Below are 21,779 nucleotides of genomic sequence, written 5' to 3'. Positions count from 1 at the left end.
CCTCTCGTATCCAAGCAAATGCAAACGTAAGAAGCTTGGACAGAGCGCAAACAAAACATCCGCTCAAGTATCCGGCGCGGATGTGGTCCCTTTCGCCGATTATCTGCAGAACGCATTCGTTTCACGACGTTGGAGAGATCTACTGTCGCCTCGAAAGGTGACGCTCCATTTTCCAGCCATAACAACACCTCCTCTCGCTCCAATTTCCAAAGACCGGAATAGAACAACATCAGAAAGATATTTTGCATCTGGATCATCAGCTTCATGTGGTGGTATGTTTACAGATTCTGCAACATCGAAGGTTGAACAAGTTGACTGGGGGCCATCATCGGATGAGACATGGATTGCATAACAAGTGTTGATGGCGGAGGCATCGACATGGCAACCATGCCAGAAACACTCATGGGCCGGGTGACTTCGTCCGGAGAGGATAATTCTTCCATGGAACCGAAGTCATTTTCTTCATTTTCCAGTTCCTCTTCGCTGGTCATGGGAGCAGGCTGACCATCTTGTTGCGATTCGTGTGTTCGACGATGTCTGTGAGTTCCAGTAAGTCACCGTTTGATTACACCGTCAGCGTCTACTTACTGTGCCAAATTGTCGGATCGTGAGAATGCTTTGTTGCAGTATGGGCACACGTAGGGCCGCTCTTGAGTATGGGTTCGGACGTGTCTAGATTCAAGGTACATCAGTCACCGTGGAAGCGAGGAGAAGTGAGTTGACGTACCGTTTGAGATGTTCGAGGCGCTTGAAGAGTCGGCCACAGCTTGGGATAGGACACGAATGGGACTTATAAGGTACCCCGAGTTCCATCATGGTCGCGCTTCGTGCCCTTCGTACGGGTCCTGGCCTTTCCAACCGGACGGCGGGGCTGGCCTGTAGTGAGTGGGCCTGCATATCATCTCCGTTGATTCCAGCCATGGCGAATGTATGCGCAGCATCTTCCTCTAAGCTGTGTAGAGGAGTCGAATGACGGGAAGCGTCATTCAGATGATCCCGGTTCATGATGGAGGATGCATAGCTGTGAGCCAGGCCTGGCGGAGACTGTCCGGCTGATTCGTCCCCTTCAGCGATAGGGAGAACAGAGCTAGACATGGACCGTCGAAGATCGCTAGGCCTCTGCGGAACATGAGCTTTCATACCGTGCGTGACCTGGGCAACGGCGTTGGCAGCAACAGCATTCATGATGGATGAAGGAATAGAAGATCGCCTCCTCCGGGCTTTGTAGGTGGGAGAACCTTCAATGACCGAGTAGACGTTCCCCGGTGGAAATGTTCGGGGAGCACTTGCATAAGTCGGACCAGCCATTGTGGCAGGAGGAAGCGAAGCCATCGGATTGTACGCAGACATCGGCTGCATCTCTGGAATGGCCGAGTAGAGGCCGGTGTCTTCGTTGGCGATGTAGGCCGGCTCTGTGCCGACCGGCATCGCATGCTGGGGGGGAGTGATGGGTTCGTATGAGAGACCACGAGTGCTGTAGTCCTCGAAATGCGACGAAACGAAGGAAGGGGCCGGAGAGTACTCCATATAAGCCGCAGGCATGGACGCATGTCGGATGTGTGCGCGGTCATATGCGACACCATTTCGGTCATAGGCGATCTGGGAGAAATCCTGCTCTCGTGACATCGCTGTGGTGTGAATGGGGTTGGACATGGCCATGCTTGTGTACAGAGATTGTTGCTGCTCCTGCGATCGGGGCATGTGTGGTGGGCCCATCTGTGGAGGGGGCATTGAATCCGTTGCGCGGAGCACAGGAGAAGGGGCTTGGGAGTACGGCACGGTTCCATTCGCGGTCGCGAAAGATGAGGAACTGGCTTGTTGAGCCTTGGTGAGTTGCTCGAAGAGTGACTGGGAGGAGTCGAACTCGAATGACAGTGCCGGCTCTGCCACGGCCTTTGTCGTCGCCTCCTGGTTCATCTTCTCGCGCTTCAAGTCTCGCTCGAGAGCATCGAGGAACAGGCGATCATGAGGCACGCTGTACCAGTAAAACACTTTTTGCTTCTTTTGTGTTCGGATGCAGTTGTTCTTGTACAAGAAGTCCAAGAACGGACTCTTGGGTTCCTCTAGAGACGCGTCCGTGCCGGACTTGAGATTTCGCAGGTCTGAGAAGATGCCTTCCTCGAATTTCTTGGGATTCTTCACTGGTCGACCGAATGCTTGAAAACGGAAAGATAGACACCTGACGATATCTGTGCCGGAGATGTGGAAGAGATTGTTCCATAGAACGCAGGAGACATATTCGCCGGTAGGGAGGAGAAATCTCCTGATCAAAGAGTCCGGGCTCCAGTCTACCGGAGCCGAGATGAGAAAGTATTTGAGGTTGTCCACTTGCTGCAGGGCGACTTGCGCATCCTGGGGCAGGCTTTGCTGGGCCTCATTCGAAAGCATGAACGTTTCGGGCTTCTGAGGGTGAGCCATTGGCGCACCACTCGAAGGATACATGGTCGCCGGGGGAAGTATGGACACGTCGAAGGAGAGGCGGGGATCGTCACAGACTTTCACAGCTTCCTCCTGACCGTTGTGCTATCGCATACAAAACCGTGAATTGTACCACAGTTCTTGTCTCTTTCTCAGTAAACCCAAAACGGTGGTCTGATTTTGTAGGTAGTGTTGTCAGGGCGGGAATGGGGGGACTGGGCGATAGATACAGTCAGGAAAGCGGACCGGGAGGGCGATGCTGAGAATGTTGTATAGCGAGTGTGCCGATGATGTAAATGGAGTCAATGCGAGAGACCAGCTTCGCAGAACGTCCAGACGTGGTGAAGCTCCTGTCTCGAATAAGGGAAGCGAGGAGAGGTGAAACGAAAGTGGATAAGGAGAGGAGCTAGTCGCTCTCAAAAGTCCTCCAGGGCAAAGGCCGAGGATGGAAGTGAAGACAGGGCCCGGGAGGAGGAATAGTGTGCTGTAGAAGCAACGAGGTGAAACAGATGGAGGATGGATGAAGGTGGAGGAGAGGAAGCAAGGTAGAGATGTAGAGAGAGGGAGAGAGTCAGAGTCGAAGGGGAAAACCGAACCAGCGAGGGAAGCGAGAGCGACCGCGGAAAGAAGAGGTAGAGAGAGGGTAGAGTAGGAGTCGCAGGTCGTAGTGGTACTAGCAGAAGCACAGATTATAGGCGTGGATGGGGGGGAGGGAACTAAACATGACCAGGATGTTCGGGGGCTCAGGGCAGCTGGCTAGAGGGCGGGTGTGCCTAGGGGGAAGGAAAATCCTGGGCCGGAGGGGGGCGTGCCAGTCACCACTCACCAGTGCCAGTCAGTGGGGAAGCCCGGCTAGGCGGATGCAGGCGCTACCAGCTCCTAACCAACTGCGCGCCGTGCAACTCCAGAGGACGAAGCACCAGACCAGTGACTGTCAATGGGGAATCAAAAAGGAGGAGCCAGTAATTAGTATAGTTTAGAGGTGATGGCAGCTCCCATGCCCCAGGACCAGGGCAGCATCTAGGGGCCAATGGACCAGTAATGATATTGTCTGCCATTCTATGCTGTACCCGTCTTCTTCCATATCACTTCTACGAGAGATTGTTACGTAGGGAGTACTCCGTATAGCTGCTGGAGATGGAGAGACGCGCAGAGGGCAAAGTGCGGAAATTCTGTGTACTCTGTACTGTACACCTAGTACTAGGTGCCTAGAGTACGGAGCAGGGTGTGCGCCTCGTCTCGTGTCGATCGATGGTCATGTTGCCGCTTGGGAGGAGACTCCCATCCGTTGCACTCATCCCACAGTACCTCTTTTTTTGCGCTTTTCCAACCAGCTTTTGCGGTTTAGCCGCCAATTAGTCGTACAGTAGTTGGTGGTAGCCTCCTAAGCCCTTCCGTCCGTCCCACTGGGCACGATACATGCACTAGAACAGGTACGAGCTCTCCACTCTCCTTTCGAGTCCAACGGTGTCAAAGTCGGCATAGTATGGTATGCATTCATTGTTGACAAAAACAACAATGCTGGCAGCTGCACGACCAGGGTTCCTGTCTTCGGCATCCCCCAACCCGTGATTGAACAGCACCTCAGTGCCTTTTGCGCGCCTTCTGATCGAATGTTGACACACATCGCGCGTCTGATGTCGGCATTCCACATGGGCGTCATCCTTCGGAAAGATATCCATGCAGGCCACGACAGACGTATGTTATTGACATGGCACACCCTCGCTCGACAGATACAAGCCTAAGGCTACACATCCTGGCCCAATGCTGTGTGCCATTAACCGAGACACCCGCAGAGCATCTGCGCGACCTACTACGGAGTACTACTAGTAGTGTCCATCATCTTCTTTGGCAGGTGAAAGGAGAGCACAAGACACACCACGAAAGGTCTAGACAACGCGCCGATGGTGACTCCATCCGCAGTTGCTATTTTGAACAGGAGGAGGCCATCTGCGGATACGCATCCCTACCTACCATAGTACGGAGACGGAGTGCACATACGGCCAGGTCAGCGTGTCGCTGTGCCCGCAGACTATGAACCGTTGGTCTGAACAAGGCTTGGGGGGGCGAGATGCCTGGGGTGTGGCAGATGAAGATGAAACGAGTGGCTGAGAAGTGGCGGACCCGTTGCACGAATAGCCTGCAGCTGGCGGTTGGGGACTGCGCCTTGGTCGCTCTGGCGCCAAAGAGCTCCCGAGTTCCCGAGTTCTCCAGCCAGCAGCTTGTTCGATTCAGAAACACATCTCAAACTGACGCCGCGAAGCAAAGGCCAAGTTTCACAGTCCTGAGCGTGCTCGTCGAGGGCGACGTCCTGGTAACCTCTCACATGGCTCCTAGTTCGGCCGAAGGGACCTTGTCCCTTGGGAGTCTGGCAGCCACTGCCTGTCTAGTGTCCCTTGCGACTTAATCTCCACCACCACACGTCGGGTGCTGGCAAAAAGGTAGACGTAGATTTTGTCTCCGATGCGACCAGGGTCGACAATCCTACTCTGTTGCCCCTTTCTTCGCATGAGCAAATGTGACCAAATTTCTCCGACGACTTCCAGGTTGACACCAGGATTCCCCGCCGCTGCATAAGCGTGACGGTCGTTTACATCCGTTGGCTCCTCTACTTGGTAGTGTGGCTCTTTTGTGTTATTCTTGTTCCATTATGGATGCCATCGAATACGGGCCGAGTCGGTCGGCCGCAACTGGTAGAGGAGACCGCAGGCCGACCGAGATGATTAGCACAGGTGTGTACGACCGCAAACGTTGCTTCGACGCAGCCATGGGGGAAGGATGCTGGCAGAGAAGAGCACTTGGTACATGAACATTGAGGATTGGTTGAGGACTGGTGAGCTGAGATGCAGCGCACAGGTAAATCGCATTGTAGTAAGGTATGCAGTACTGTACGTGAACGTGACAGGCGGCGATCAGCCACCTGCGTCCAACAGTGCGAGTACTGCGTAAATCGACCATAATTAGAAATTTCTTCAACTTCGGGCGTTCCTCGTCCCTGATCATCACAACAACGCCTGCCCCGAGTGACAGGATCCAATGTACAGAGCACACCCGTGATGCTTTCTCTCCACGCACTATCCTATTGGCTTTCTTTCCTCCGAACTTGGCCGCCATGGTCTGTGTAAGCTGCGAGGCCCTGGTGGTGCTGGGTCAGATCAAGGCTATTGGTGGTCGACATCAGACTGGCGCGCTCGCTTAGCCGACAGTTTCAGAACATCATGCCAGAACCTCAGGGACAAGGATGGGAGAGCGCAACCCAGGCAAGCAAGTCGCCCACGAGGGCCAACGGTCGCTTCGCTCAGACTCGAGAATCTGGACGCACGCGCCATGCTCTAGAGTGACCCAGATGGCGCTACGTTTCAGATTTATTCTCCCTATGCAGTCACATTGGTTGCGAGGGGATGACAGGATGAATTTTCTCCGTGGAAAGAGTGATTGGACCGCCAGGCTCGTCATCCATCTCGCGCCTCCGACATGCACATCATCAATGATGCATATGCTGTTGTTTTCATGGGCTTCTAGAGAACCAGCCCCTCCACGCGACTTTCAAACCAACCCGCACAGATCTGGTCTACGAACATCAAGTTGCAGCTGCCAAAAAGTGAAGCGGAGCACGATGCATGAAACATTGCACCATGATCGGGCGCTTTGTCTGCTTCCCCCCCAACCGAGGTGGTGGCGTGGCGCCCGCTTGTCATAAGAATATGCGACCCTTGCAAATCTCCGACAAACCAACCTCTGGTCTCCGGGGCACGACAGGGTCACATCACAGACAGTCCAGGGAGGCCAACGTCCATTACTGTCACTTACTGTTCTTGGACACCCCATCGAGCCCAGCCACCACGGATACCAGCGAGCCCGACTGATCGTGCGACGATTGTTCCTTGCTGTAGCTCCAAGGCTGAAGCGACGGTGTGACACGAAGAATGTTCTTTGACCAGGCCCAAAGAAACCAGCCCTAACGTGAGGGGACATGTTTCAAGCATCGACCGTTATCACCAAGGCGGCCTCGACGTCACTTCATCCCTTGACAAGTATCCGTACCTATCCTTCATGGAGTTTCAATGATAACAAACAAGCAGGTCCGGGATGTGACGGCAGCTCGGTCTTATCCGAGGGATCTATCAGCATTGCGCATCATCCTGGTTGAGACGAAACACATTACGTTCGGACAAGCTCAGGGTCAGGGCCCAAAGAGAAGACAGACGAAGAAAGGGGCGACTGTCTTCCGAGGACAAACCATGGTCACCGAGGCGTCGCTGGAGCTAACGTCGGCCTCTCTTTCCTCGACCGCCAGGACGACTCGGGCCTTGGATGTCGACGATGTCTCTCTTGCTCAGTTTCAGAGTGCCTCCTTGGAATCTGCCCACTGCAGGCACATCTACTCCACGCTCTCTCCGAGCTGGGCTAGATTTTGACTTCATCGTGGGTCTCTCGAGGATGATACCATTCTCTCGTGCCTCCCTTCTTCGCACTCCTTCCCGAGTTGCCGCTTTGGCAGTGATTCCCCTCCGGTGGGTCAGGGGCATTTTCTCTTGATGAAAAATCGACCCCTTTGATCCCAGTGACTGTAGCCGCATGTCCACGGCCTTATGTCGGTGTCTCCCCGGCGTGGATGCTGTCTTCGCTTCCTCTAACAGATGCGATTCCTTGAGAAGGCGCTGAAGGTCGAGATCATGTTTCAGATTAAGTTCCTCGGATAAATCCTCCTGGTCTGCCTGTTTGTCGGGTTTTTTCGGTGGCATTTGCTCGACGTTCTTAGGGGGCGCCGAAGTCTGGCTTCCGCGTCAGCAACCTGCATGTGTACAGACTGTCTCTTCCTTGTACGCAACGACTCACCATGAACGTCTTGAATTGCTTGCGCTGTAGTTCAGCCTCTTCTGTGCCGTCCGTCGTGAATGTCCGATGCTCGATAATCTCCACTGTCGTATTCTCTTGTTCAGGCTCTGAGAGACCTTCCCACTCCACGTCTTCCTCATCTGAAAAGTCACGGGCATTTTCCTCGTCTTCCAGCAACGAAGGAGTCGGTGCGTGAGACTCGGGCAAAGGTTCAAAGGTGGACTCGAAGTATTTCCTGAATATATCTCGCTCAACGTCGGAGAGGGTTGTGTGTGCGGTCGGCTGTTCATTGTCGCTGTCGGTGCCGCGTCGGGTGTCGCGAGCGGCAACGACGACTTCTCGTTTTCTTTTCCCCAATGTAGCGGACATACTGCGCTTAGAGATGGAAGCGAAGGTCAAGAATGTCAGTCGGGTCCAAGCAGCACCGTGTTCTGAGTGTCAGTGTCTGCCCCATGGGATGGCCGGCCAAGGTCGACTGTGCTGCGCTGCACTGCAAGAGCATCACTGGCATCGCATGAGTCGGGGACAGAACATTTGTGCCAAGAAGTTGAAGCAGATCTCAGCCTGACCCTGCCAGTCACAGTGAGGCTCCGCCGGGGAAAAAGTCGAATAATAATAACCTGAACGCGGAAATGACTCCGACTGGCAGAAATCAAACGACGAGCCTTCTCGAGAATTCTGATTCTACTATCACTATCACTATTACTACTACTACTGCTGGAGTACTACAAAGTACTATCCGTACAGAGTACTACCTACGTGGGAGCCATCTATCTTTTACATCAGGGTCGGCTGTCCACTTTCGAACGTTCGACCCCCGACCTCTGTAGTGTCCCATCCATCTCATGATCTGATCCTAGCAGCGGCGGGCAGAGGACCAGAAACTTGATCAGGAACTCAACCTCGGTCTCGATCTCGACCTAGATCTCGCACGCCGCCATGACCCGCTTCCGACCATGTATCGACCTGCACGCAGGCCAGGTGAAGCAGATCGTCGGCGGGACTCTCAGCACGCAAGAAAGCGAGCTCAAGACGAACCACGTCTCGCACCATCCGGCCGAGTACTTCGCCGAGCTGTACCGCGCCGCCAACCTGGCCGGCGCCCATGTCATCATGCTCGGGCCGGGCAACGACGACGCCGCCCGCGCCGCTCTGGCAGCCTGGCCCGGCCATCTGCAGGTAGGAGGGGGGATCACCAACGGCAACGCGAAGCAATGGATTGAGGCTGGTGCGGAAAGGGTGAGTCGCTCGCGCATCTGCCCTCGACTTTGTCGATCCTAATCCCATCACCTCCCAACCCTTCCATGTGGCTCATGGGCTCCGGCGGGCCGCCGTCGAGAGTGAGAGTGCCTGTTTCCCCTGAGTGATCAAGCAGTAGGTCATCATCACGTCGTTTCTTTTCCCCGCCGGCCGTTTCTCTCTGGAGAGACTGCAAGCCGTGCTCGCGGCCCTGGACAACGACAAGTCCAAGCTCGTCATCGACCTCAGCTGCCGCAGGAAAGACGACACCTGGTTCGTCGCCATGAACAAGTGGCAGACCATCACCGAGATGGAAATCACCAAAGGTACGTACGTGCATGTGTAATCAATCGAGACCTGCAGGCCAGTCCCAAGTCCGGATGATCCATGACTTGCTCTGAGTCACGGTCACGGTCTTGGTCTTTGATTGACCGTTTCGCCTCCTCCTCCTCCTCCTCCTCCTCCTCCTCCTAGTCCTGTCATTGCTACCCAAGCCCAAGTACTAATACTAATTGATGGGTTCTCTAGAGAGCATTGCAGCGCTCGAACCCTATTGTTCGGAATTCCTGATCCACGCAGCCGACAACGAAGGCTTGCAGCAAGGCATCGACACCGAGCTGGTCTCCAAGTTGGCCGAATGGTGCTCTATCCCAGTGACCTATGCCGGGGGCGCCCGCACCGTGGAGGATCTCGACCTCGTCAGGAAACGCAGCAATGGCAAAGTCGACCTGACTATCGGAAGTGCGCTCGACATCTTTGGCGGGAGCGGAGCATCCTTCGAAGACTGCGTCAGATGGAATCAAGACAATGCATCATCATCATGATGGAAGTGAAGAAGTGAAGTGCTTGATTAATGACATGAGACATGATTCTCCAGTTTTCTTCCAATTGATCCCTGCGTGTTGAGTCTGTTGCGTCATGCGTTCGTCCCGTCAGTCATCATCCATCGCACCATCCTGGTCCTGGACTCCCTCGCCTGATACTGATGTCAGTCTCAGTTTCAGCCTCAGCCTCACAAACGTTCGAGTATTCTTCAATGCCACCCTCCCGGCCATCATCCGCATACGAACAATCCATCGCATCCAGATCGAGCATGTCTCATTTTCTACGATATCCAAGGTCAATCGTCCATACGCGCATCCGCTTTTCAATTCTGTTTTCGTCCCCCTCCTCGTCTCCGTCGCCGTCGTCGTCCTCGAGGGTCCGCCTCAAGTGATAACCACCTTCCGGATCAGACACAAACTCACTCTCGGACTTGATCCATTCTTGGCGCTGCCACTTACACCAGCCCGCGGCGTTCTTCAGCCCCCGCATCCTCCAGCGCCGGGTCTTGCGCATCCTCCTACTCGTTTGCTGCACCTGCTGCAGGAGGACGTCCCAGCCCGCCACCACGGCGAATGAGCCATCATCATTCCGTACCACGTTGACAGGCCAAACTTCATGGGTGGTCGGCCCTTGTAGCTGCTGGCTGGATGCTGGCCAAAATCGCAAAGTGTCGTCGTTCTTGTCTTTGTCTTCGGCTTCATCTTCGTATTCCGCCCCCTGACTCGAATCTGGCACCGGCCCTGGCAATGTGCGACAGGTAGGAAAACGGCCAATGTCGTTCTTCTCCCTCCACAGCATCATGCTCGCCAAGAGGGTCTTGAGGTTAAGCTACGCGCACATGAAACACAGTCTAAGTCAGCATCGCTCTTTTTCATGCTTGGTAGGTATGCAATGGATCCAAGACTCAAGCTAGGCATGGCAGGTAGGCAGGCAGCAATTTGAAGGGAGGTGCTGGGGGGAATCGGGGAGCTTTTGCGACTTATCCTCCTGTGTGCCTGTCTCTGCAAGATCACTCACATCCATAGCCTCGGTGGCAAGCCTTGCGATCCACCAGTCCAGATGAAAGGCCATCGTCTGCGGAATCGCGGCCCTCTTGACCAGTCTGGGCAGTTCCAAGACCCCAAAGTCGAAGTCAAAGTCGAAGTCCATGTCGAAATCCAAGTTCCAATCCGTGTCCAAGTCCCCGGTCATGTCCATCCCCAATTCCAATTCTGACTCCAGGTTCTCGTTTCCCTCCGAAGACCCGTGATTTTTGCCTTTGTATCGGCGTGGTCCTCGATCGTTGTCTTGTTTTTCCGCCCATTCGCCGCGAAACCCCTGGCCATTCGCACTATATGTCCTCTTCTGGGCTTGGTCTTCCCTGCGGCTGTTCGGCGACTTTGCAGGGCACTCTGAAGGCATGCCACAGGAAGTTTTGCTGAAGAACCCGTGAGGCAGGTCGTGGTAATATTTCGACAGCGAAGGGAGCGACTCCGGCGAGCAGGAGGCCTCGAGGACCGTCGAGCACGGCGACTCTAGCCGGTCTGTTGTATCCCGCGCCATGTCAGAACCATCAGTCTGTCTCTTTGGATCCTGGGTTCGTGGTTGTTCCCGCATCTTGACTCCTAAGCGGTTGCTATCGGGGGCGCAGGCCGCGGATGTGGCACAGCTGCTGGGACTAGATGGCTGGCATCGACGGCAGAGAGGAGATGAATGGAAAAATCCGAAGGCGTTTGCATTACAACATGTGTGTGATGTCTTCCGTCGCTTGTTGACTTTGTCCCATTTCTATCGAACGTGTTTGAATTAACTGTAACGTCTCAAAATTCACTCCCTGCGTACCTTCTTCAGGATTAAATTCCCTCTTCTTGATAACAGTTCTGCTTCCGGAATAGACTACTAACCGTGGTGAGGAAGATAGCTTTGGAAGTCCCAAACATAGGCAAGAAAGATTTCAAACAACAATTTGAACATGTAGACAAGGAAATCAGAACATTGGGCGATATATCAGACGCCATGGTAACAAGAAATCTCAGCTAGATACATAATGCCTGCAACTATTCTCCTTACACCATCCAATGTTTCGAATGGCAAAAATTTGGGCAACACCTTTACTCTGTTTGCATGATAAACACGTCACACAAAATTACCAGTTCCAAAAAGGTTGATTTGTCAATGTCTCATTGATTCAGCTACCTATTTCGGTGCTATTCACTCTTCCGAGCATGTTCGTAAGGAATACATTCATCAAGACCTCATGAAAACCCGCATAGTGTGCAAGAGGTATTTTGACATGTTCATGACTGATCCAACCACTTCCACCGCGTTTGAGAAACATTCTTAGGAACTGTTGCTACGAGGTATCGTGGTGGACATAAGAGATGTTGTTTGAGGAAGTCGCTTAGTGAGTAGCAGCCTGCTTGTTGCCCTCGGCAGAAGCCTGAAGTAAGTGTTAGTGTGGCAATGGTGATATGGAAAAGACTGCGAACGTACAGAGCTCTTGCTCTCGTCAAGTTTGTCACCGGCAGCATCCTTCGCAGCAGAGGCACGAGTTCCCAGAGACGCGTCAGAGTCTTTGGCGACGTTCTTGTTGGCCTCCTTGGAAGCACCGGAGGTGGCCTCGTTGACCTTGTCACCGACGAAGCTAGAGGGGAGAGTCAGTGCTGTTTGATGGAAGAGAGACGATGAGACCGAGGGCAACAACGTACTTGGCAGCGTTCTTGACGGAATCCATTGTGGAAGGGTTGGTGGGTTGAGTTGATTTGGTTTGAATTGAGAAAAGTCTTGAAGGCTGTGTTGGTATGAGAGCTGATGGATTGTGTGATGGTGAGAGAGAAGTTGAGAGGAGGGAGAGAGAAAAGCAGATACTTATAGTGGCCAGAGGCCGGATACAGTGACAACGTGGAAGGAGGCCTGGTGACTTCACAATGCCTGGCCACCTGCCGTGTTGAATGAAAACAGTTGAATTGCCCCGCGACAGGCTTCACTTTGTTCGTTACGTGCTGCCCCACTGCCTTCCTGCCTTCCTGCCCTCCTGCCTTCACTGGCATCGCAGGCATCGCAGTGCATCGCAGGGCCTCGCAGGCCAATCCAAGGAAAGCGCCTCGTCCGCCGGTGGGCTGCTAGCCTGTCGTTCACCCGAGATCTCCATATTGCTTCACGCAGATGACGTTTTGGCTGCGCAGGTGACAAAGGGCAAAGGCGGATCAACGCATGGCATTTGGGTGAAGATGGAGGTGACGTACAGAGTACGTACGGGACTCTTGTCTGACCCCGGACCGCCACAAATGACGACAGCCAGCGAATTGGAGGGCGCGAGAGCGCAGTGGCGCCACACCTTGATCTCAGTGTGGAGGCCGCCGGCTGTGGCTAAGCAGCGTACTGACTTCTGATTGGGCGGCTAACATCTTACTCCAGCAAGGCCTGCGAAAGGATCTTGCTTCCGCCCACCCACCGCAGGAGGAGCTGAGCCTGAGGTGCATCACAGTCTTGCGCTTTCCCCTCCCAGATCCCAGTCGTTGGCCTCGTGAGTCCTCGGACCTTCCAAGTTCCCATGACGTCTTTAAAGACGCTGTAGAGAGAAGCTTCAAGTTCGGTTTGTCGCTGAGAGCTGAGATGCCACCCACTGCCCAACTCACAGCCACCAATTACACGACACAGAGGACAAACTTCGGTACGACCAGGACACAATAATGCCATTCTCTCATCCCCCATGGCACATTGAGAGCCGCGTCACTGCTGCCTTGTATGACATGCACGATTTCAGCTTATCCATTGAGCGTCAACTACAGCCATTGCGGAGCCTGCAGCGCAGTCGACTTCTCATATGCCGTATGCCGTATGCCCAACTTGAGCCCTCAGACCACATGTCCTCGGTCTTTCTTTGAACTGTGCGAGGTGATTCTAAGATAGTAGCCGTCAGGATCTACCAGCCGAAAGTCTCGCAACCCCCAAGGCTGCGACTCGATGTCTGCATCCAGCTTCCAACCCTTTCTCAGCACAAAGTCCCTCTCCTTGTCCACGTCGTCGACTTCAATGACGATTTCGATTCCCTTGCTGGGACGGCGGTAGCTTTCCTTCTGCTCAAGAGTCTCTGTTGACCCGGTCTCGATAGCCCCGATGAAGATATTGTCTCGTTGAAGGTAGGCGTAATCGCCCTCGTGTCTAATCAGCTTGAAGCTCAAGATATCGGTATAAAAGGCGATCATCGGTTCAAGATGAGCAGGGAACAGCTCAATTCTCAATGAGGCTGGCATGATGTCTGAAGTTGAATCCGGACCGGATGCGCGACGAGGGGCTATGATCCGTCTGGTCTTCTCTGCTCGGCGGTATTGATAAGAGGTTCCCTGCTTGCCAGCTCGAGGAAAGGTTCACCGTACCAGTTCGAAATAAATACGAGTTCCAATCCACAGCGATCTTCACCCACGATGTGTATGTCTTCGATTTTGTCAGCCGTCGGGTCTGGATCCAGGCTGATGAATGTTCACTCATCAGGTCCATGCTCCCGTCAGCATCCGGGTCTTGGCATTCATGGCTTGATGGACGAAGAGTACTAGTAGGAATTACATCTTCAGAGAAGGGAGTTTGCAAGAAACATGCATTTCCCAGATTCCCTAGGCATAACAGCTAAATTCTAGCTTAGATCCGGTGTTGTTGCAAAAACTCCAATATCAGATGCCCAATTTCCTCTGCATGACTCTCGGACGAGAAGTGCCCACCATCTAGCAAGACGACCTTTGCATCCTTGACATCCCTCTTGAACGCTTCCCCCCCCGGGGCGGCGAAGATGAAATCATTCTTCCCCCAGACCGCCAACACAGGGACCTGGGTGTTGCGGAGATATTCTTGAAATTTTGGGTATAGGGCGACGTTGCTCGCATAGTCCTTGAACAGGTCAAGCTGGATCTCCTGGTTGCCTGGTCGCGACAGCAAGGCCCAATCGAGGTGGTACGATGCCGGGTCGTCGATCTTTTCGGCTTCCGGTTCGCCGACCAGGTACTGGGCCTTTGTTGCCTCGAAGGTCAGGACTGCATCCCGCACCGATTCGCGGACCTTCTTCTCCTCGTCGGAGCCATGTGGCGCGGCCCACAGTTCGCGCAAAGATTCCCAGAAGGGGGCGAGCCCTTCGTCATAGGCATTGCCGTTCTGCGACACAATGGCCGTGATGGCATCCGGGCGTTCGAGAGCGAGACGGAAAGCCGTTGGAGCGCCGTAGTCGAAGATGTATACCGCGAACTTGGTGATCTTCAGAGTGTCCAAGAACGAGCCGATGGTGTCGGCGATGTTGGCAAAGCTATATATGAAGCCTGACTCGGCCGGCACCTCGGTGAAGCCAAAGCCTGGCAAATCCGGCGCGACAACGTAATATTTCGCGGCCAGGGTCGGCATCAATTTGCGGAACTGGTGGGACGACGAAGGGAAGCCATGCAGGAGGAGTATGGTCGGCTTGGTCGGCGACCCGGCCTCGCGGTAGTAGACCTTGATGTGGTTGGGAAGGGTGATGTACATGCTTGAAGGCTGGGATTTGTCCTGTTCTGTTCAGTAAGGAGTGATGATGTGGAGATGGGAGTTGAGATCAAGATTGATTGATTGCCTTTTCAGTTCTGAACTGTCTGAACGGAATGGGATGGAACTACTCATGCTTTCGAACTCGGATTCTGATCCTGATATATATATATATTATATCATCCCCGAACTATCTTCTATCCATGACCATTTTCGTTCAGGAAAAGGAGCGAGGCCGCTTTAATGAGGTACGTGACGGAGCATCGAGGACGCTCGGTCGAGCCCGGGAGCGCGTCGCGGGAGCCACGACAGAGCAAGGGGGAGTGTGCTCGAGCACTGGGCGAGCTACCGGGAGCGCTCTCTGATGCCCATTCGCAGAAGCCAGTTCGGGCTCAGGGGTTACCTTCTGGCCCCCTCCTGATCGGCTATACTTGCCTCTTGGCTGGGCATCAGTTTTAGACGAGCGTCAGAAACCTGGCAAATTCCCTGCCGTTGCGATGCTGCCTAAATTTCCTTGTGAGAAGTGGCGCATGTGTGGGCTGTGCTAATCTGACAGGGCGAATCAAGATCCTACGCGGCTCATTGGAACTTAGAGGGGTCCAAAGTAGTTCCTCGTCAACCGGATACTAGGATCGAGATGAGTTTGCCTTTCCGCTTCTACTATACAATATACTTTATGTTAGAAAGTCATCTATGTTCACATCACTGATATTAGTATCTTACCGAAGGACTCGAGAACGTCGCACGACGAGCTTATTCGTGCGTTGTCGAAATTCAACGGATGGTACGATAGGTGGGATACATTGACGGTTTCAAGGCTCATGCATTACCTCCGGAAAAAGTTATGGGAGGCTACCCATTATTCGATAATTTGAATCTTCAGGCTGTGTTTCACAAGAAATCTCGAGTCACGTACATTAACAACGGATCGGAGTCATGCTATCTGAAGGTCGCGAGATTCAATTCCGAACTTCGCCGGATGCTGAAGGAGCTAGAGGCTATTTACACTCTGGCAGAAAGAAAATCACAGCTAGAACCTGAATTGTTAGGATGTGCCTTTGAGAGATCACGACACCGAGTTATTGGATTCCATATGAAAACAATACCTGGCAGGCCGGCTTGTATTTCAGACATGCAGGATTGCAAGGAAGCACCCCGAGGGCTACACGCCTCTGGTCTCCTTCACGGCGATTTGGTCAAGGACAGTATATTGATCACAAGCGAAGGGCTGAAATTTATTGATTTCGAGCACTCATCTGCACCCCCAGGTAATGACCTCGAGCGCTGGAATGCCATGAAAGAGCAAGAACTTTGCAGCCTTGAAGCGGCTCTGCTGGATACTTCAGGCAAGGGTCGGCGCTGGGACTAACAACCTTGAAGAACTGATAATGGCGTCAACCTGTTAATGAATGCAACTTGTCCGCGACTTTGAAAGCTTATAAGATACCTTAAGCGCTTGTTGAGTACGACCGACACTTGTGACCCGATGTCTTCTCCTCTTCCGTACTTCCAAACGCCCTTGCCGCACTTGTTATCTGGACTCCCTTCATGTTTTGGGCATTTGACAAACTCGCTATTCAGGGTATGTTCGCAGGTGTATCGAATCTGATACTGAGTGCACACGGGCCGCTGTGGAGGCATTTTGAACACAACGAGACAGGGATTTACGGTGGAGTTGGTTAAGAAGATGTCCGAGGGACTGAGTTGCTTGGCTGGGTTGACCTTGTTCGGACAGAGTCCCTGTGTCAATAGAAACCTGAGAATGGCGGCTCGGCGCTTTGAAGAGTGATTTTTGGGTAAACATATCGTGGCACTCCTAGGCGGTTGGCCGAGGACTACTCCCGGTGTGGCTTTTGACGGTGCCGCGGCGTCAGACTTTTTCCCTACCTTTCCCACTTTTCCTGCCCTTCATACCTTGCAGCCTTCCTGTCTTGTACGATTACGTACGCTAGGAAAGTCACCCGGCGTGATGGGCTTCTTTGGCGGTTGTTTTAGACTTGCGAATCAGGTGGGAGATCGTACCCAGCGGCGAATCTTGACCTCTCCAAAGTCCATTTCCTTTTCCGGACGTGAGCAACTCGCCATTGAACCCGAGTCATGACTAAGCCGTTTTGAGCTGTGGCCGTGCGATTCTGAGTCAGCCTCGCAAGCCCTGAGGTACGAACATGCAGCGCGAGCACAGCCGTGAGCATTTTTGCAGGGCCCCTGACTAGGCCCCAAGAACCCCTGCTCCCGGCGCCGGAAGGCCCAGGAGGGCCTCGCCCGGCGACCCCTGTATTCGGCTTGAGCTTGCCAGGAGCGACCTCAAAGTCACCGCCGCGGCGACATGAGGCCTGGCGCCAGCCAACCTTCCCTCTACTAGTGACATAGCCGTCTCTTACTGACTCAGTAGATCATAAGGGTCTTAGGGACTGTCAGACCATATATCCTTCGAAGCTGGACGATGACCACCATGTCCCACCGGAAAAGTAACCTATGGGCAACGGACAAGGTTGTAGATGGGTAGCATTGACTCTGCTCCTCTTATGCGCCTGTATTCTAGATACTTACGTAGACAGTTGCAGCCTGTACTTGCCAAGCCTACTTAGGCTAACACAGCCAGGCCAGCCACCAACTCCAAGACTGTCGACCAACGCGAGGAAGATTCCCATTTGGAATAACTGAACAGCCATAATTGACTTCGCATGATAAACCTCATGTTGCCATTCCAAGCATGACAACCTGTGAGGATGAGATTGACCTACAAATCCAATCAAGGGAGTAAACCACTCTGATCAGTAAAGTTTTGTGTGGCTAAACTGCAGCTTGCGGTGATAGTTTCCGCTGATCTGGCCAAGGCATTCCGAGCCAGGAGATAGCGCAGGCAGAAAGGGGAGACGGTCGAAGGCCAATTGGGTCAATTTGAAAATTGTGACTGGAAAAGACATTGCAAGTTGCAGAAGTGGTGCGACGATACTTGCGGGACTGTTTCATACACGCGCGCGGTAAGGGACTAGGCTCCGCCCCGCCAACCGTCCCGAAAGGCAAACGGGGCAGACCGAAGCTGGCAGATCTTCTGCTGAGGGCCCAGCATTTCTGTTGATAAGTAAATAGTCGACTCTACTTCTCCTGCAACCATTACTGGGATTGCCGCAGTGCGTTCTTGCAAATTGATCAATATTCACGCGCGAACAACGTGTCTTTTGGGAATATACCTCCCCATCGTTGGATATAAATGAACGCAACGACTAAATTGACTCACGGCTGGGTTAACTCGCCAGACGGACGAGGTACGATCGACATTATATGGAGCTGTGTTGTCACCATATTCTTGTGCAGCTGGGCGGTCTTATTCCTAAATGTTCCTCGCAAACCTGGACAGAGGCACTTTCTTGTGACAAAGCTTTTGTGGGTCGCTTTCACCATTTTTCTGCCTGAGGTTTCGGCAGCATTCGCGCAACAGCAATGGATCTCAGCCTCTCAATCAGTCTCGGACTTCTCGCAGGCCGGCTACTCGCAATGGTCACTCAGACATGCCTTTTTCGCGGACATGGGTGGCTTCATGCTAGAATGCCCTGACTACGTGCCATTCCCTGTCGACGCCCATCAAATATATTATCTGGTTACCAACGGCTTCATGGTGTTCCCTGAAATCGAGAAGAAAGCTATTTGGGATAAGAACAAGGCAGATGGCTTTGCCCGCCTCCTCACCTCGATACAGGTGTGTGGGTTTGCCCTTCAGTGCCTGGGGCGCGCTATGCAGCGTCTACCAATCTCAACTTTGGAACTTTCTACCATGACGTTCGTTTTCTGCACCTTGCCCACATTCTTCTGGTGGCGTCATAAGCCTCTCGACGTTGCCACGACAATTCCTATCTGTCTGAAGGATCAAGTCAAAATCAAAGACGTACTCCAATCTGCGGGCGCCCGTGCAAGCAGACCCTTCAGATCCACTCCTCTCGACTTTGTTAACCCACGACCCTCTCGATTCGACTTCGTGGGACCCGTTGTATGGGGTATCGATCTGCTTTTTGGTCTGGGTAGAGCTCACAAGTATGGTCCGATCACGTCATTCCGAAATAGCACACGAAACCCTCCAAGAGATGCGCGAGTACTGGATTGGGTAGTTATCTCTACCATCTCCCTAATGTACATGGGCTTCTATTTTATCGGGTGGAACTGGGTGTTTTCCACAGTCCTTGAACAACAACTTTGGCGCGCCGCAACTTTGACTCTCTTGGCATCCTTTTTGTCCTACGGGATATTATTCATCATCATAGCGTGGCGATTGCCAGCGGCCTGTCATCTTTTCGGCGTTTCTGGGGCCAATACTGTCCTTGAGCTTTTGTTCCTTTTACCGTTGTGGCTACAGTACTCGATAGCAGTAATCTGGATCGGGTCATATGGACTGGCACGACTATATATTATTGTGGAAGCGTTCATCGGCCTCCGCGCTTTGCCACCGGCCACATACAACACTGTGAACTGGTCCAATTTCCTGCCTCATATATAAGATTGTGGCGTGCACAATATTTTCAACAAATCCCATCAAGCAATAACGTCGGCTCGAGGATAACGCGAAGATGCAATCAGTGTGTTGGTTTGACAAGAGTTCTACAACTAACAAATCTACATCGTAACAAGGAGGACAGATCTGAGGAGAGAGAAAGGGAGGAGAGAGAAAGGGCGGAGAGAGAAAGGACGGAGAGAGAAAGGACGGAGAGAAATCGTTTCAGAGGAATTCGAGCGGCTTGATCTAAGAAGATTCGGACAGTCACAATATCCCGTGAGAAAGATTTGTATCCAAACGGGACGCACGACACGTATGCGAAAATCGAAAGATCTTGAGAAATGCGATAGCGTCCCTCCAGAGATGTACCCTGATAGTATGCTAGCGAATTTCATAAATTTCCGACAGCCGAGAGCACTAATACATGCAGCAGAAAGAGAACCCGAAGACGTGATATGGTTGCTGCTGACAAGAAGCGACGTTAAGGCTGACTATAAGGATGAAAATAGGCAGACAGCATTTAACGCACGCAGTAACGAGGAGCAATAAGGTTGTCGTTGGGATGCTACTTGCTCGAATCGCATAGAGTGACAGACACCGCTATTAAGCATCTAATAATAGCGGATCCTAGAAGTAGTAAAAAGGATAAGGGGGGTAAGTAGCGGCCTAAGCAGGTGTTACGAATCGCTTCACACAAGGTGTCACAAGACGGAAGGTTCCCTGCAAGATGTTACGAATCTGCCTGCGGCCAGGACAACGGCCAGTGGTCCGGAACCAGTAAGGAAGGTCAGCCGAGGCAAGGCTCCGACGCAGGTGAGGCTGGATCACGTGACACAACTCGCTGCTCTGACTGCTCCAATACTTTGGTGCTTTGCTGGCAGAGCACACAGAGCAACAGAGCACTTAGATATATACATACAGTCATTCCATAGCTTTAATACATAGTTAAGTTCGTTCTCGATCATATCCATACGCTTGAGTATGAGTATTGGTCAGCTTCGCTCTGGTACATTGACTCGCTCTGTACTAGTCACTCCTCGAGACAGTCCCTGGAACTTCCCACTTGCCAAGGAACCCTTGCGTCTTGTGACACCTTGCGTGGGGCGATTCGTAACAAGAGGGAGTAATCTATACAAGAAGGATAGAGAGAGGGAGAGCGCGCAGAGGAAAAGGAAAAGAAGAAGAGGAGTATTATACAATAGAATGGGGGACTTCACTTAACCCCGTCCAGGAATATAGCAGGGCATTCTCTCAGCGATTCTACCTTTCATCAGGGCCGAAATAGGCGATACAAGTAATCGGGTAAAGTTACTACAAGGCTGGATATAGGCAATATTGGCGCTTATAAGACTGGAGCCCGAACGGGAGCCTCACCGGGACGTGAGGTAGCGCCGCAAGAGCGGGCCAGGAGCCGGGAGGGAGCAGAAGGGAGTAGAAGGGGACCGCGAAAGATAGAAAGGGAGGAGGAGGGAGCGGAATGGGGAGCGAACGGACTAAATAGTCGTTAGCGGGAGAGTAAAGCGGCGAGGGATGAGTTAGCGAAATGTCCCTGGGCGTCGACTATTCAGGGATTATATATATATATATATATATACACTGGCTCACTGCTCACCTGCTCGCCTACTCACCTGTACGACTCGAGGCGTCTGACAAGCTTTAGTCAAGGCGGCACCACCACACCGCCGCCATCGTCATCTTAGTCAACACGCTGCATTTGCATTTGATCGTAGGGAGGGTTGGCCTAAGCCATTTAGTTGTAATTAGTTGACCAAGCTCGAAAACAGCAAGAGGCAAGAAGCAAGGGGCAAGAAGCAAGAAGCGCTAGATTACATTGCCCCGGGACAACCCACAACCACTTTCGCGGTACTTTCGCAAGCATGGCGTGCTGATGGTGGGTGGTTGGTGGTGTGTGGTAGACGGTGTACTCGTAGTAATCAAAATCTAAAATCAGAGGCACCCAAGGGGCAGCGTTTAAACCGGCATCAACACCAGCTTTCAAAGGGCAAGTGATTGCACCCATATCAGGAATAGCGGCCAATTGAGATTGAGACTGTTCCTCATATGGATTAGCTGCAAACGGGAAACTTCAGTGACATAACCACATGCAATTACCTAATCATCTAATAAGTGCTAATTATGGAATGGTACTGGCTGATTGAGCGACCTTCGCATGCCGCTTTCCAGAGCCCGGTCTTGCTGCTACAACGGCAAGGCATAGCTTCTCCAGGCGGAGAGCTAGCTAAGGTACGTACACACCCAATGATTGTATCTTTGTTATGTACGGAGTACAGAGTGGTAGATGATTCAAGGCCCACACTGCACTGCATACCTACTGTTGATGGAGGTGATGACAAAGTGTGCGTCGAGTTGACGTCGACCGACCGGGATTGAGGAGCAACCACAGCACAGCACAGCACTGCATTGCAGTACGAGTACGTTGCATGCGATCAGTATACGACTGCCGATTGGGGATGAGGATGGGGAT

At 52.7% G+C, this 21,779-nt stretch overlaps 9 protein-coding genes across 9 annotated transcripts; 3 read left to right on the top strand and 6 right to left on the bottom strand.

The window, feature by feature from the left end:
* Positions 1-278: 278 nt before the first annotated feature.
* On the bottom strand, positions 279-2,442 carry A1O3_08053 (transcription factor steA; the record flags this gene model as incomplete). Its single annotated transcript, XM_007738154.1, has 3 exons — positions 279-537; positions 589-672; positions 728-2,442. 3 exons carry the CDS (start codon positions 2,440-2,442, stop codon positions 279-281), a joined length of 2,058 nt encoding a protein of 685 aa, XP_007736344.1.
* Positions 2,443-6,683: 4,241 nt separating this feature from the next.
* Positions 6,684-7,626, bottom strand: A1O3_08052 (uncharacterized protein; the record flags this gene model as incomplete). The annotated part of the gene is made up of 2 exons (XM_007738153.1): positions 6,684-7,193; positions 7,258-7,626. The coding sequence occupies 2 exons, from the start codon at positions 7,624-7,626 to the stop codon at positions 6,684-6,686; spliced, it is 879 nt and encodes a 292-aa protein (XP_007736343.1).
* Positions 7,627-8,196: 570 nt separating this feature from the next.
* A1O3_08051 (1-(5-phosphoribosyl)-5-[(5-phosphoribosylamino)methylideneamino] imidazole-4-carboxamide isomerase) lies at positions 8,197-9,320 on the top strand (the record flags this gene model as incomplete). The annotated part of the gene is made up of 3 exons (XM_007738152.1): positions 8,197-8,496; positions 8,636-8,822; positions 9,025-9,320. 3 exons carry the CDS (start codon positions 8,197-8,199, stop codon positions 9,318-9,320), a joined length of 783 nt encoding a protein of 260 aa, XP_007736342.1.
* A 274-nt stretch (positions 9,321-9,594) lies between these two features.
* On the bottom strand, positions 9,595-10,863 carry A1O3_08050 (uncharacterized protein; the record flags this gene model as incomplete). Its single annotated transcript, XM_007738151.1, has 2 exons — positions 9,595-10,149; positions 10,339-10,863. 2 exons carry the CDS (start codon positions 10,861-10,863, stop codon positions 9,595-9,597), a joined length of 1,080 nt encoding a protein of 359 aa, XP_007736341.1.
* Positions 10,864-11,701: 838 nt separating this feature from the next.
* On the bottom strand, positions 11,702-12,034 carry A1O3_08049 (glucose-repressible protein; the record flags this gene model as incomplete). The annotated part of the gene is made up of 3 exons (XM_007738150.1): positions 11,702-11,740; positions 11,794-11,944; positions 12,009-12,034. The coding sequence occupies 3 exons, from the start codon at positions 12,032-12,034 to the stop codon at positions 11,702-11,704; spliced, it is 216 nt and encodes a 71-aa protein (XP_007736340.1).
* Positions 12,035-13,157: 1,123 nt separating this feature from the next.
* On the bottom strand, positions 13,158-13,556 carry A1O3_08048 (uncharacterized protein; the record flags this gene model as incomplete). Its single annotated transcript, XM_007738149.1, has 1 exon — positions 13,158-13,556. The coding sequence occupies one exon, from the start codon at positions 13,554-13,556 to the stop codon at positions 13,158-13,160; it is 399 nt and encodes a 132-aa protein (XP_007736339.1).
* Positions 13,557-13,938: 382 nt separating this feature from the next.
* A1O3_08047 (haloalkane dehalogenase) lies at positions 13,939-14,808 on the bottom strand (the record flags this gene model as incomplete). The annotated part of the gene is made up of 1 exon (XM_007738148.1): positions 13,939-14,808. One exon carries the CDS (start codon positions 14,806-14,808, stop codon positions 13,939-13,941), a length of 870 nt encoding a protein of 289 aa, XP_007736338.1.
* A 1,129-nt stretch (positions 14,809-15,937) lies between these two features.
* A1O3_08046 (uncharacterized protein) lies at positions 15,938-16,174 on the top strand (the record flags this gene model as incomplete). The annotated part of the gene is made up of 1 exon (XM_007738147.1): positions 15,938-16,174. One exon carries the CDS (start codon positions 15,938-15,940, stop codon positions 16,172-16,174), a length of 237 nt encoding a protein of 78 aa, XP_007736337.1.
* A 2,160-nt stretch (positions 16,175-18,334) lies between these two features.
* On the top strand, positions 18,335-19,297 carry A1O3_08045 (uncharacterized protein; the record flags this gene model as incomplete). Its single annotated transcript, XM_007738146.1, has 1 exon — positions 18,335-19,297. One exon carries the CDS (start codon positions 18,335-18,337, stop codon positions 19,295-19,297), a length of 963 nt encoding a protein of 320 aa, XP_007736336.1.
* Positions 19,298-21,779: the final 2,482 nt, after the last annotated feature.

The sequence above is a fragment of the Capronia epimyces genome (genome assembly GCF_000585565.1).
Source record: "Capronia epimyces CBS 606.96 chromosome Unknown aczIQ-supercont1.7, whole genome shotgun sequence".
In the NCBI taxonomy this organism is placed as follows: domain Eukaryota; kingdom Fungi; phylum Ascomycota; class Eurotiomycetes; order Chaetothyriales; family Herpotrichiellaceae; genus Capronia; species Capronia epimyces.
This window is presented reverse-complemented; position numbering and strand designations above follow the sequence as displayed.